We start from the raw sequence: 14926 nt of genomic DNA, 5'->3' as shown, positions 1-14926 counted from the left end.
ACCTTAGCTGTTAGCTGCATTAGAAAAAAAAGGGAAAGAAAAGAGAAAAGTAGTTAAATTGTAAAACTAAATGAGTAAAAATAGAAAATGGGTAAATTAGAAAGTTGAAGACTTTTTTGAGAAACTATTCCACTGTAGTTGTAATGTGTGTGGTTAAATAGCAGACCACTGAGTAATGCTTGCATAGAGAGGATTTGTAAAGAGATATAACCTGGATTTAATCACAGGAAAATCTTATTTTATTTACTTTATTTTATTTTTTATTTTCATGGCTTCTATACAACAAAATCAAACAACGTCCTTGTAAACGGGTAACCGTGTCATCACAACTGCTGCCAAATCTCAATCATGAAAATCAGTGACGCACTTCTGGTTTGGTTGCCCACTCCTGTGTATCTTGTTTTTTTCTCCACTTTCATAGTATTACTGGCAATGTGCATGTTCATTTAGTTTTGATCCTGCATGACACCACATGGCCAATTAAAGACAACCCTGACAGCTGAAGAAAACACTTGTTGAATTACCATGTCACACATAAGACACATAACAAGGTGATGAGCCAAGTGTTGAGCTTTTTAAGGTCTATAAAGACTTGATGTGGTCCATTCAGCAATTTCCTCTTGGAGAAAAGCACCAAAAAGCACAGAGGATAAATTAAGTAAGCACTGAACAGATGGAAAAACCCAAACTGTCAGACAAACGCATGATGGGATTTTTCGATGAGACAGAAAATGGCGTATTTAAAAAACTGTGATAATCCACAGTTTTACTAAATTACGAAGTTCATTAAAACATGATTACAATATTTCATAATCATCTGTTAACCTTGTAACTCGCTCCTGTGTAATTTAATCTTTGTCTCCACCTGCAGGCTAACATGAAGAAATCCTAACGTTTTCCTCCAGCATAATTTTCCAAGAGCTCTCTTACTCAAGGTATATTTTCCTCTTATATGTTTTCAACAGTTATGTCAGAAATGCTATTTTTATATTAAACCTATTATGTTTTATTCTATTTTCTTCATTTACTATCATTATTATTGGAAGTCAGTTACGATGCCATTTAATCAGCATTTCAGTTCACCAAATACATTCTTAAAGAGCTGAGAACAATTTTTAATGAAATTAAAAGTCTAAATATATACAAAATCTATATAAGATTTATATTTAATATCTAATTTGTATAAATACAAATAAATGGGGTGAATTTAAAAATCAAGTCTCTTATGTCTACAGTTTTATAAAAACTTAAGTTTGTAAACAACTACAATAACAACAACAATAATAATAATAACAACAACAATAAAAATAATAATAATAATATGTATATTAAAGAATATGAATAATTAAGAAATGAAATCAGTATATAACATCTGATAATCAAAAATGCTGTTTTATTTGTTTTTTTGGGTTTTAGGAGAGGTTGATCTTCCAAAGACAACATGCACCACATCTCTTGAAATTCTCTTCTCTCTCCATCAGCTTCTATTTGCAGGGAATATGAGGGCTCGGTGTCAGTGCTGAGGGCAGCTTACTACAAGCCATTTAAATTTTATTTTGCATATCTTTGTGCAAGCTTAATGACGTGAGGGCAGCATTCATCCCACACTTCTGTCAGGGAGTTTGACACTCGTGATGTATGCCACCCAGAGTTAAATATAGCACAAAGAGCTCAATAAGTCAATGAGTAATGGGTTTTGAATGCCTGAGTAAGAATGAGCATGTTGCAAAAAAAAAGAAATGTCAAAAGAAGACTTAACACAATAGATGATCAAACTGTTTCACCTGTAGCCACACTTTCTCTCATGATAGATGATGTTTTGCTTAATGCTCTGCCATCAGCCCACATGTCCTTCATGCAAACCCATTCCATCAGGATGCCAATGGTGCATGAATGTCTTTTAGCATTGGGCTTGTAGTGGTGCACAAACCTTCCCTTCAAGCAATTACTCTGGGCTCAATCATCAGTCCACATACTGCCTGTAGCGAAGATCTCTTTGGCTGCTAAGTGGTTAAGGACCTGTGCCTAGAAACAGAAACTTGTGAGTTTGATTCAACTAAATTTTGCTTGTGTAGTTCTTTAAACATGCACCCAAAGCAGCTTAAAATATATATATCTCTCTAACATCAAGTCAAAGCAGATGGTATGAAAAATAGACTCCCTCGGACAGCATGAGAGGGAAATTTTTAGAAGATCCAGACTCGAAGGGTCTGAGAGACATCGGATTTTAAAGGAATACTCTAACATATTTTAATCTCATCTTAATCTAATGCATCTACCTGAATATATCTATTTATACTATATACATGTCACTTACAATAAATGGTTTTAAAAACTAAAAACTGTTATTCAACAAATAATAAACATATATTTTATTAAAAATATACATTTCCTTAATCAGGGTCTTAGGTTTACATTTTAAATGTAAAATATTCAATGTTATTTCATAGAGTATATGAAATGCAATAGTGCATAGTGGCATAAATCGACTCGAAATTAAACATGGCAAGCATTCACAGTGAGTCTGTTGCCTGTGGGAATGTAGAAAGCACAATCATTTCCCAGTCAGTTATTTACATGGCCTCTAGACTCAAGTATTCATCCCCTAATGACTATTTCACTTTTTACCGTGTTGCAATGTCAAATTTAAGCACGTCAGGATGGCATTTATTTCTGCTCCTTTTCAATTCAATTTTATTTGTATAGTACTTTTAAAAATGGACATTGTAACAAAGCAGCATTACAGGAATATAAACATTCAGAATAGAAATGCTAAAGTGTTTTAAAATTTTATTTTCTTTTGAAATTGCCCTCTATAGAAATAAAATAAAACATTATTTAGAGGTCCCTCAGTGTGAATTATCCTTTTGAAGCAAAAAATAACAATTTTTTTCTCTTAATTTAGTCAATGTGCTCTGTATCGCTTTCAGTGGAGCAGGATTTTTGGACACTCTTCTGACAACTGCCCTTCTTACTTAAGCATTCATTTTGGCCTGATCTTGGTAGTGTTAGGATTGTACTATAATTTTCTACTGTGTTATAGTCTATTTCACAGTGCACAGAAGTAGGTTCAAAGCTTTGCAGATGTAATAACCTTCTCCATGTTTTTTCCACCTAACAACTTCACCTTGAAACTCCACACACAGTTCCTTGCCGTTCAAGCACTAATCAAGGATTGAGCAAGGCCATTAAACTAAAACTGCTCTAACCAAAAGACTCTATTAGTAGAATAAGACATTGCATTTTCATGTGTGTCAGAAGGAACGTTCATTAAAATTTTGTAATATTTTTTAAAGCAGAATTACCACAGTCAATGAAGATAAAGACTCAATAACATTTCTAATATAATATAGTTAAATTAAAGCTTAGTTACAGAATTTCTGGAATTTCTGTTTTTCATGTGGCTTTCATTTCCTAAAAACCTTTCAAATACCAGCAGTATCACAAATTCTGAACCTTGATCAAGATGAAGGTGTGTGTGTCATTAACTGGAGGTGTTACACTCTTGGGAATGTGATAAACAAAGACCACACAAACACACACAGGCACACAGACAGCTCTCCTGACATGATAAATGGACTGACAATGTGATGTCCAGATCCCTGAAAACCTGACAGGAAAATCAAAGAAGAGGAATGGTGTGTGGAGAGATGAGTGTGGCCAAAACATGTAGTGAGTGTGCAGGACTGAAAATAATCTGAATTGTTACACAAACATCTGAGTTTAAACAGCTAGAAGTAAATAAGTGTTTGGAAATTATGATCATATGTATGTATGTATGTATGTATGTATGTATGTATGTATGTATGTATGTATGTATGTATGTATGTATGTATGTATGTATGTATGTATGTATGTATGTATAGGAATAAAGTTCATGTAAATACCAACTGTGATGTGAACATTCATAAAGGCAAGAAACCCAAGGCATTTATGTCCAACAGGTGGTTTTCTGCACTTTATACTGAAAGTTTTCATTTCAAAGTGCATAAAAATGTGAAGTATTGAATAGAAAATTAGATTGGATGAAATCAAAAGAAACACCAATGGAGGCATACAAATAAAATATTAAACATAAAATAATCAGATATTCATATCATACAGACTACCTTATAATACAGACATACAATAATAGAATACACTGATGTAAAGATATTCTCTCCAAATAACATAAACAGGTTCTCTGGACTGGACTTTAAATAAAAAAAAAATCAGTAACGAAATATATGTAAGTAATATATCATCATGATTAAAAGTACTTAGTATATGATTTAGTCATAGGTATTTTTTTTTATAAACAATTGTAACAACAGAATAATATAAAATAAATTACATTCAGACATTTACACATAGCTTAATATTTATTATACCAGTGCCAGAACATGTCACTGTTTGTCATCCCACGTGTCTGTGTTCTCTATATAACACTCCAAATCTAGCAAATGTTCCTTACATTAGTTATTCTCTTCACCAGAACTTAACATGGTTTCAAATGGGTTATTGCACTCCCCAGTTTAGTTCTGAGATGCCATACTCTTGTTTTATTTGCAGTTTATTTATTCAGTTGACATCTGATAATAAATTTATATTAAATGTAAGAAGTTGGAAGTAATAAAGTACATATTTACCTATCATTACATTGTTTGAGTTTTTCTTATATGTGAGTATGTGAGTCATTACCAGGCCATTAGGAGCTTCTGGAGAAATCCCACTCGCCTCTTCAGCTTTTTTCTTTGTCTCTGATGCCCCCAAGTGGCTGGTTTCGAGACACTGTTTATTGGGGAACAGTGAAAGGAAGATGCTGTGAAATGCTGCTAAATCTGTAGTTCACAACATACATGTATAAACATGTATAATAAAACTAAAATCTATTAACTACAGTATCACTATCTAGCAAGTAAAACACTACTAACGGCATAATTGACATTATTAGGCATTACAAGTACATGGCACTCAGAAAACTTGTTGAAAACAACTTTTAACAACTTATTTCAATATAAAGACAGTGATCTTACACTGAAGATATGGAATGATTTAATTAAGCATTGTAACTTATGACATTCATTGTGTGTGGTGTGTGTGGTGTAAAACAGCAGTACATATCAAGAAGCAATAGAAATGTTGAGCAACATGTGCAGAAACATGATACAGTAGCTGAAAAAGAGCATAGAGTAGGAGGGTGAATTAAATAATACATTTTAAAATTAGTTTATGTAGATTTTTCTCTCATTGATCATCCTATAGGTTCAATATGAAATGGGAGCTGAAAATAATTAAAGGTGTAGAATAGCTGTTCCTGTTAGAAATGTAACAAAAGGAAGGTATCACTTCCAAAAGATCTGTTTTATTACTGTCTCTTGAGTTGAACTTGACAGCCAAATTATTAGGAACCTTACTGTAAATCTGGTTGAAGCATTGAGATTGAGATGCATTGAGATGCTTTTCCGGTCACAACTATTGTAAAAAGTAGCGATGCCCATCTACCACAACAACCCCCTTTAATTGTGTTGCTGCATCATGATTGGCATATTAGATATTTGAATAAATGTACAGGGAATCTCAATTAATTGATCAGTGAATGTATATTATAGTGGGTGCAACTTCCAGCCTTTCTATATATGTATACACATGGATAAAATTGTTGGTATCCTTCCATTAAAGAAAGGAAAAACCCACAATGGTCACTGAAATAACCTGAAAAAAGGACAAAAGTAATAATAAATAAAAAATAACTGACAATTGACTAATGAAAATCAGACATTGATTTTGAATGAAAACATTCAGCTGGCCTGGACAAAAATGATGCACTCTTAACATGATATTTTGTTGCACAACCTTTTAATTCAATCACTGCAATGGAGAGATTTCTGTAACTATCTACAGTAGAAGACTTCTGCATCTGTCGGCAGGTATTTTTTCCCACTCATCGTAAGCAAACTGTGTAAGCAAACCAATTTTCCAATTGAGCAAATTCAATTATTATGATAACAATATTTGTACTTTTCCACTTTCCAACTTAAGGGACTAATAAGGAATAAGAAAAGGCACTTACAGGCCTTACTTGTAACACCACCATGACATTTGAGCTGTAAAGATTGAACACTTCTTTTTTTTAAAAAAAAAAAGAATATATATTTAAAAAAAAAAATAAATATATATGTATATATATACATATATATATATATATATATATATATATATATATATATATATATATATATATATGAGAGACAACACCAATACACAACACAATAAAACACAATCTGTACTGGGATATTCCAATATAGGCACAACACATGGTATTTTGTTCATTATTAGCCAAAGTTAAGCTCTATATTCTACTTACTTTTTTTTTTTTTTTTTTTTTTTAAAAAAGCATTACAGTAAAAGTAAACACAGAACCAATCTGCTCCTAATTTACACTTAAGCAACAATGGGTCAGATCAGCTTCTTTACAGATCAGCTGTGAAGTTTTGTGGGCTGCTGTAATTCAGTCAGCAAGTGATTGAGTGTGATAAAGGAATCATTCAGCCAAAACTGTACACAATGTCCTCTTATCTCAATTTATTTAATCAGCCAAAACATGTTGGCTATCTGAAATTGAATTTTTATTAAATCATTAAGTAGAGCTCATGTTGATGATCAGCTAATTGCCAATCCCTCTGTGTAGCTAACTCTTGGATTGTATATTTGTATTTGTGAATTTATAACAATACAAACCATGCAACTAAATCTAGCTTTCTGAATTCTTAAAAACTACTTTGAATAATAATCGCATTCAATCAATACTGCCTAAAAAATACAAGTAAAACTCGACACCAACGGAGTTGACGGTGATGCCTCCCCTGCCAGTCCAGTCCATCTTGTTATAAATAGTTATGACTAAAATAGCCCTAAAGAAGACTTCAAACAGGAAGTGTAGTATCAAAGAAAAAAGAATTTCAGATATTTGCCCTTGCTGTAAACTTGACCCTGTTCGGATCAACTTCAAGATCAAACCACTTCATTCGCAGTTTACAATGACAATTCAATATAAAACCTACAAACATTCAGCCATTCATTCTCAAAATAAAGGTAAGAAATTAATTTATAATTCACAAAATTTAAAAGAAATAAAAATGTAAAAAAAAATCCATTCATTGGAAAACTGCACCATGTGACAAAACCATTTGACAGATTAGCAAAACAATTTCCATTTTTCTCAAAAATCAATTTATTAAAAAAAATATTCATTTTATAAAAATTATTTTAGTTTAATTTAAATGATTAAAATGTATTACTTCATGTCAAAACAGTTTATTTCATTAGCATATACAGCAGTGTTTCACAAAAGCCAAGATTCCAAGATTTTTGTTACACACACATACACGCACACACACGTATAATATCAGAATAAAGGCTTCACAGTATGTAAGGTCAGGTGTCATCCTCAAACTGACCCCAACACCCACTCTATGCAAACTTCTATTGTAAATTTCCTTTAATAGAGGAAGCCAAACAACATATTAAAGGGATTCTTCAAATTAAACAAAAAAAAATAATAATAAAAATTTAACAGATGAGGAGAATTTTAACATTTACTGAATTCATCTTAAATCATACAAGAATTTTATTGCATCTCTAAACCAAATTATAACAAATAAATACCTTTAAAAAATAGTAATAAAGTAATAAAAATAAAAAAGATTGGGATTATGATCTCTTGTGTAATTTAATTTTTCATTAGAAAATTATTATTAAAAAACGTTGTGCAAAAACATCTAAACTGCAGACACAGAAGCAAATATCTGGATTGGTGAAGATGAAGAACTGCATGTGCATGTTGCTGCTCGTCACTAGTCCTCTCTCAGATAAGCCTCTGGAATTTCGTCCTCGTTTCCTGCCACTGCAGGTGAAGTGATCTTGGGTCTCTCGCTGAACTCCGCATTGCTGTCTTTCAGTTTCTGTTCTGCCTCAAGGTAGTGCTGTCGAGCCTGTTCTACATGAGACTGTGCTATCTGCAAGTTAGTCTGTGCTGTGGCTGAAGCCTGGTCAGCTCCTTAAAAAAAGAAAATAAAACAATTAAATTGAATGTAAAAAATGATCTGAAGAAAATTTGTCCAACTTTCCTACCCAGGACTGATGTAACATCTGTAGCCAAGGTGTGTTCTATTAACACAATTATTAAATTCAATCTAAAGTTGAATAAAAAGTACAGCAAGGCCAATTCTTTTGCTAAATTGCTTATACACTAGACATCTGGAAAGATGAATATGAAACAATAGATGCCAGAACACCATTACAAAAGAATATTACAATTTTGGATTGATTTTGCTTCTTTTCTCCGCTTTAAAATGGCTTGATTGATTCAAACAGACAGCCCACTGGCCTTCATATAGGTTTTTTTTTCTTTTTTAACAACAAAATACAGACTTCACAAGCAAAACCCAGGCCACAAACCAATAGTAGTCCTTCACAGTGTGTTTTATTGTTTAAACAATCAAGGACACTAACTAAACTAACAGGACACAAGTGGGCAACAAGAAACACTAGCCAGTCACATGTTCAAATATTTATGAGCACTCAAAAACTGTGGGGGCTTAAACAAAATATGCCAAATGATATTCCAAGTTGTTTAACACGTCTATATGTAATTAACAGGAAATAAATGCAGAAATTCTGATCTACTGACTCGTGTTCATTTCCTGATGACCCGATTGTCTTAGTGTAACATCAGAATTGGCGTTGCTGTTCCAGTACTTTTAGAAACAACTGTAGTTTTTCACTACAACAATGTTGAGTTCTAGATTCTGATTGGGTGGCAGGTGTTGATTAAAATTCTAAAACACCTCTTCTGCTCTTCTTCATGCAGAATTCTACATACTAACTCAGCATTGCATCAGGCCATATCACTCTTCTTGTTGATTATTTTCCTACAAGAACATGCCTTCCATTGTTTTATTTCTTAATTAAGGTGGCCAAATATCAGGATCATGGATTAACCATGACCAATTTGAAGAACTACTGAAATGATACCAAATGATCTCAATACAAGTCTTTGATATCAAAACAAATCTTGTGCTAAAACTTAATTTGTTTAAGGATAAAATAAATTTATTACCTGCATTAAAAGCTGCTTCAGCTGCAAGCTGTAACAAGTTAATTGCATTCATCCAGTTGTTTTCAAATTGTTTGTAGTCTTCTTTGTATTTGATGAGCTAGTCAGAAATCAGAAATTGTTCTACAGTTTTTTAAAATAGTATATGTCAGAATAAATCAATCAATATATGCTTAAAGGATTCATCATATATGTGCGCTGTATACAAAGTTCTCAAGAAGAACACATTTATTTTGCATGTGGGACTGTGGGCTCAAGAGAGCAATGATGTAGAGAACAAAACATGTTCTTTCTTTTTCATTGTTTTGAACACACACACTTAATGTGCATTTAATATGACAGGGTACTGTGTCAGTTTAATGTCATATAAAGTCATGGTTCTCAGTCACAAAAATGCATATCTCTTACTAATGTCAGTGTATAGGGTGAATGACAGTATCCAGTTGCACTTGTTTTATCAACACTTAACATGTTCTGAATATTTTGGAATTTTTTACCTGCTCACGCTGCTTAACTATCACCTGCCATACTGCATTCTCATCTTCAGGAGTTAGTCTGTTGATATTTGCCACATAGCGCTTGTGCAGAGTTATGAGGGTATGCACTGTCTGGAGAGAGAAAGTACACACAGACATAGTTATACTTTTATTTGAGTCACAGAAAGTTTGATCTGAAAATGTGCATTTGAATACCTTAGTATACTGAGTGAGTGAGTCCACTAGTGCCAGTGTAGTTTGAGACAGAAAGGTAGTGGCACTGTCGGTCACCAGAGATGAGGCTCTACGGATTAAGGCTTCATGGGATATGCTGTCCTGTTCATATACATGGCAGACTTTAATTAAAAGAAACTGCTATCTATATTTAATGCATGAAAGCAGAAGAACTAAGACTAGCATTGGGCTATAGAAGATTAATGTTTAGCAATTACTATAATGAATTAGTATAATTAACTCCTTATATACTACACACATATCATGATTTCCTGATAAACCATTATTCATCACTATTATTTACCTAAATATTTTAACTCTACTATAAATTCTATCAACTCTACTCAACAATTCTATTATACCATGATATATACCGATACCCATTAGCACTTCTATTCAGCACTGTCATTGTGCACATCACTACAGATATATAAAATGAATTCATGAGAACGCATTAAACCTGTATGAAGGGAACAGCACACAGGCCACCTGAGATGCCAACAGAAATCCAGTTCCTACGGATGTTCGAAGGAAGCCTGATGTGCAGCTGTCGTGTTCTGATGGCAGTGCACAACAAGCTAACTGCACAGCTACAAACAAAAATCATGACAAAAAACATGATGTTGTAAGTTCTAGTTTAACAAAAATCAGCATTGAAATATTGTGGTTTTCTACTCAAGCAAGGGGTTTATATCCATTAAACAAGGCACTCAGGCTTTGTTTTGAATTTTTCATGCGGCCCCTTTTCTATCATATACAAAAATCTTTTTTAGCAGCCAAAATACATTTTAACTTAAGTTAATTATTTCTAATGACTTACTAATGTTGTGACAAAGGTTCAGCACAACTTGGAAAATGGACTACTGCACTTAATTATCCACATACATTTTTAATTCAGCCCTCTTTCTTTCTTAGTTAGATAGATAGAAAGACAGATAGATAGTATTGTCTTGTATAGTCTGTTTTGTCTTGTCTTATACAGACCAAGCTAAATGTATAGTATAGTGTTATTTATGTCTGTACTTTTGAGAGTCACAAACAGCTGGAACCAAATTCCTTGTGTGTGTCAACACACTTTGCCTATAAACCTGATTCTGATAGAGAGAATTAAAACCAGTGGCACAGGGTGCACAAAAAAGAAACGTGACATTGAGAGAAATGGATTTTGAACAGCGAGAGTAAACACATTATCTCTGCATTTGCAAGCTTTATGATCTTTTTGGGAACAACGTTGTAATTCTTCAGAAAGAAAGTGCAGCAGCCACGAGCCCACGGCTGGTAAACAGCGAAAATTTCCAGAAAGTGACGAAGATGCAGAACAGAACTGCTAGACAGAACTAGAACTGAACTAGACTCAATCTGAGGGGGCAAGTGGCCCCTGTTTTTAATGGGCATGATGCCTCTGCTAATGACCACTGACAAAACAATATGGAAACTGGGTTGTGTTGTCTTTTTTTCTCGATTCAAAATAAGATTTTGTTTTTCACAGACATGACTACACCCTTAGAAATCTGCATAAAAACAAACTCTGAGATGACGTAATGAAGCTGTTGTCAATCTTCTCTCTATTTCTCTCTCTCTCTTTCCCTCGGAAATTACAGAAAGTGATGAATCATTTAGATACTTTAAGATCTTTGCGTTTCTTCAATAAAAATCATGTTCAGTTTGCCATAATGAATAGTGAAAATAATGTTCAATTGTCTGTGTAAGTTAAAGAACAATTTTGAGGCAGAATAAGGGACAAATAGGAAGTTTAATGTAAACGCAGTGTAAACGCTCTAAACAGGTCTTCAATAGTGCTCTTTCATCGCTTTAATATCAGTACATTTACTGCAGGATCTCTAAAAAGTAAAACAAACAAACAAACAAAAAAAAACATAAACTGTAAATAACTGACAAATACATACCGTCCAACAAAAAGTGCCTTTCTCCCGAACAGCGCCATATTGAACTGAAATAAAAGCCCCAGCTGGTAGAAAGAGCGCCCCTACAGGACTGGACCTAAACTGATTCCTAACACAGAACACTCGGTAATATTGACTCAGAACAATAAATGACTAATTCTGCTTTAATCTTGTGGTATTTCATTATCTATACTATTATATTATTGTATAAAATAGTGTGTGTGTGTGTGTGTGTGTGTGTGTGTGTATGTGTATGTGTGTATGTGTATGTGTATGTGTGTATGTGTATGTGTATGTGTATGTGTGTATGTGTATGTGTATGTGTATGTGTGTGTGTGTGTGTGTGTGTGTGTGTGAACAGTTAAATATGTTTATTTATTTAGGTTTTTGTCTTTATTTTGATGGGTAGATTTCAAATCCGAAGACACGCCCACTGCCGCGGAGCTGCGCTTTGACATCGAGCACACTTGTGCCACGCAATTAGTGCGGCGTGTTAGTGGCTTTATAATAAGCACATTTGAGTGGCGCTTTCAGTTCTCTCCTGTGTGTATGTTGTGTAGGCAGAAAAGGTCTTTTGGTTTATATATTCCTGTTGCGGTCCCCTGGTGAGTCGCCTGCTTTATTCTTAGTTTTCAGTCACGTAGCATGGTGGTTATAGTTTAACCTCGTTTGTGGGGTAACAAACTTTTAGGGGCGAGAGACTTTTTGAAATGTTTTTTTTTTTCTTTTCAGGTGCGGCTCAAGAGCGCTAGCTGCTGGTTCGTTAGCTGCTGTTTTGCTTATTGCTGTTTTCTGTTTTCTCAGAGCTGTTTTATTTAACTTGATTCAATATAAGTTGATTTACAGTCGGGGCCGTGCGGCCGTTGCGGTGGTAAACCGCTGGTTTTAGAGTGTTTTGTAAAGGTTGTTCTCCCCCATTGACTTGTATGATATTTCAGTAATGCATTGTTGGATATTTATCTCTAGTACAAGTTTATTGAATTAACCGGTTTTGTATCTCTTTTCTGTTAAGCAGCCTCGGTGCCTTTTTAAATTAATCTGTCTTTACCGGTTACGTTTGGACTTGTTTGTATTCTGTATTCCTTTTTTTGTCTCCTTTGTTTCTATAAGTGTATGGCCCCGTATAAATATCCACCAACGTCGACTTTTTTTTTTTTTTTTGGGTTTCTCAACGTCTTAAACACTTATACGCTGATTTGTGTGGTTTGTCACTTCTGTAAAAGTGGATCCAATCTAGTTATTTTTAAGAGCAAATGATTGGAAAGTCACGTCTGTCTTCAATCCCATCCGAACCTGCAGGATCCGTCATAGTAATTTCTTTTTGGCTTTTTTTTTTTTTTTTTTTTTTTAAACCAAAAACATTCTTAATCTTAATACTAAACCAAAGGGGAGATGTATGTATGGAGATGATGGAATGTAAATTATCAATAATGCACGAATCTTAAAACAAACAGGGTTCAGTGTGTGTTGTGATACATGGTGTCTTGCTAAAATGCAGCTCTCCTTCATTTCTCCCAATATGATGGGCAGTTTGTCAGTTTAGGGCACGATGGAGTAGAGGGAGGTGGGTTAACTGAAATCTTCTGAAATTTCATGTAGATGTTTTTTATTACACCCTGTTAAAGTGCAGCTCTGACTCTGCTGTGTTGCTCTGTGCCCACTTTCTGCTCTGTAGAGAGCCATGATTTCTTATTAGCGGCCTGTATCGATGGCTAGTGTTCTGAGTCTGTGTTGGTGCTCAGATAATTAGCTACAGTGTACTGTTGATTTAGGGGCAGATTACTTTGCATTTTACTTTGTACTTGTGTTTTCAAAGGTGTCATGTAGTTTTGTTTTTAGTGTTATAATTTGTTGAGGTCTAATTGTTCTTGTCCAGCTGCGTCTGATGGAACTAAGTCTGTTGGTGAACTAATGTTCAGGACAAGTCACTTGGGTGGAGACAACATATTTTACAAAATGTTAAACACTTTCTGAAGGCTTTTGTCTTTTTACCAATGACTCAAACACAGGACACTAGTTGGCTAAATCCCTCACAGAATTGGTACTTTCAATCACTCTTCACCCAACATTTACAATCCAGCAATCCTTAAACTGAGAATTAATTTTTGACTGTTATATGCACGAAGTTGGTTATCTGTCATGTCTCAAGGGGACATGTTCCTGCAATTACAGGGATGTTTAATAAAAGGACAGACTAAGCATTATATAGAAGATAATAGTAAGATTTCAGTCTTAGCTACTTGGGTTTATGATTTAATAGCCAACAATGTAGAAGCCAATTTTATGTAGTTTTGTCATTTGTAATGAATTTTTGCATGTCACTGGAGCACAGTTTGCCGATAGCAATAAAATGGGTGTAATAGTCGGCGTATACTGTTAATTTTTAAATCAACTTTAGGACTAAATCAACTTTTTTTCATCTAAAATAAACTGTTTAGTCTCTATACTGTAAATGACTTAAATAATTCATTATGCTAGTTTATTTTTATTTCTCAGTGCTAAGCTTAATAAAAATTTTTTTTTTTTTTTTGCGCTACAACCTCTGACTTTTTCTTACTGCCAGTATCATCCTCCCTGTTCAGCAGCTTGTTCTCCATGGAGCTCTTCACCACAAGATGTCAGTGTTACTTCTCCTGACAGGCTCACTGCACCACAATTTCTCTTATTCAAATCACATAACACTGTATTCTGGGGTATTTGAAAACACACCCCTGTATGGTGATTGGTATGTTGTATTCAAACAGACTTTGTTGATTGTGAGTTGCAGACATGTTGATAGAATTACACTAAAAGGCCTGTTGAAATTTGATGTCATAAATCCTCCGCTCAGAGCTAGGCTCATCAAACCTGTGCCAGTTAAAATGAAAAACTGCTTTGATGATGATAGTTGGGATAACAGCTCCTCTCTTCATATACATGGTGCTGACCCCCCACAAATATTTAAGCTAATTTCCTAGCTATTCACTTGCATTCTACAGTCATGTAAAAAAATTAGGACACTCCATGAAAGCCTGTGTTTCTTTTGTAACATAGTTAAACCTTTTGATCTTTGATAAAGCATTTGATCTTCATTTTAACAATATTGGAAGATTCAGGCAATATCTCAACAAATAAAACCAAAGAAAAGTCTTTGCTAAATGATATGTAATTTAAAACAAATCAAATAGTACACATAAGCACACCACCACACTTAATGTGCTTTTTTTGTACTTGAA

At 33.9% G+C, this 14926-nt stretch overlaps 1 protein-coding gene across 1 annotated transcript; it reads right to left on the bottom strand.

The window, feature by feature from the left end:
* Window positions 1–7189: 7189 nt before the first annotated feature.
* diablob (diablo, IAP-binding mitochondrial protein b) lies at window positions 7190–11787 on the bottom strand. The gene is made up of 6 exons (XM_060891456.1): window positions 11715–11787; window positions 10268–10397; window positions 9790–9909; window positions 9595–9705; window positions 9101–9197; window positions 7190–8038 (listed from the first exon to the last, which is right to left on the bottom strand). The coding sequence occupies exons 1-6, from the start codon at window positions 11750–11752 to the stop codon at window positions 7836–7838; spliced, it is 699 nt and encodes a 232-aa protein (XP_060747439.1). The 5' UTR covers window positions 11753–11787; the 3' UTR covers window positions 7190–7835.
* Between the last annotated feature and the right edge of the window lie 3139 nt (window positions 11788–14926).

Source organism: Tachysurus vachellii, chromosome 17, assembly GCF_030014155.1.
Source record: "Tachysurus vachellii isolate PV-2020 chromosome 17, HZAU_Pvac_v1, whole genome shotgun sequence".
Taxonomy (NCBI): domain Eukaryota; kingdom Metazoa; phylum Chordata; class Actinopteri; order Siluriformes; family Bagridae; genus Tachysurus; species Tachysurus vachellii.
This window is presented reverse-complemented; position numbering and strand designations above follow the sequence as displayed.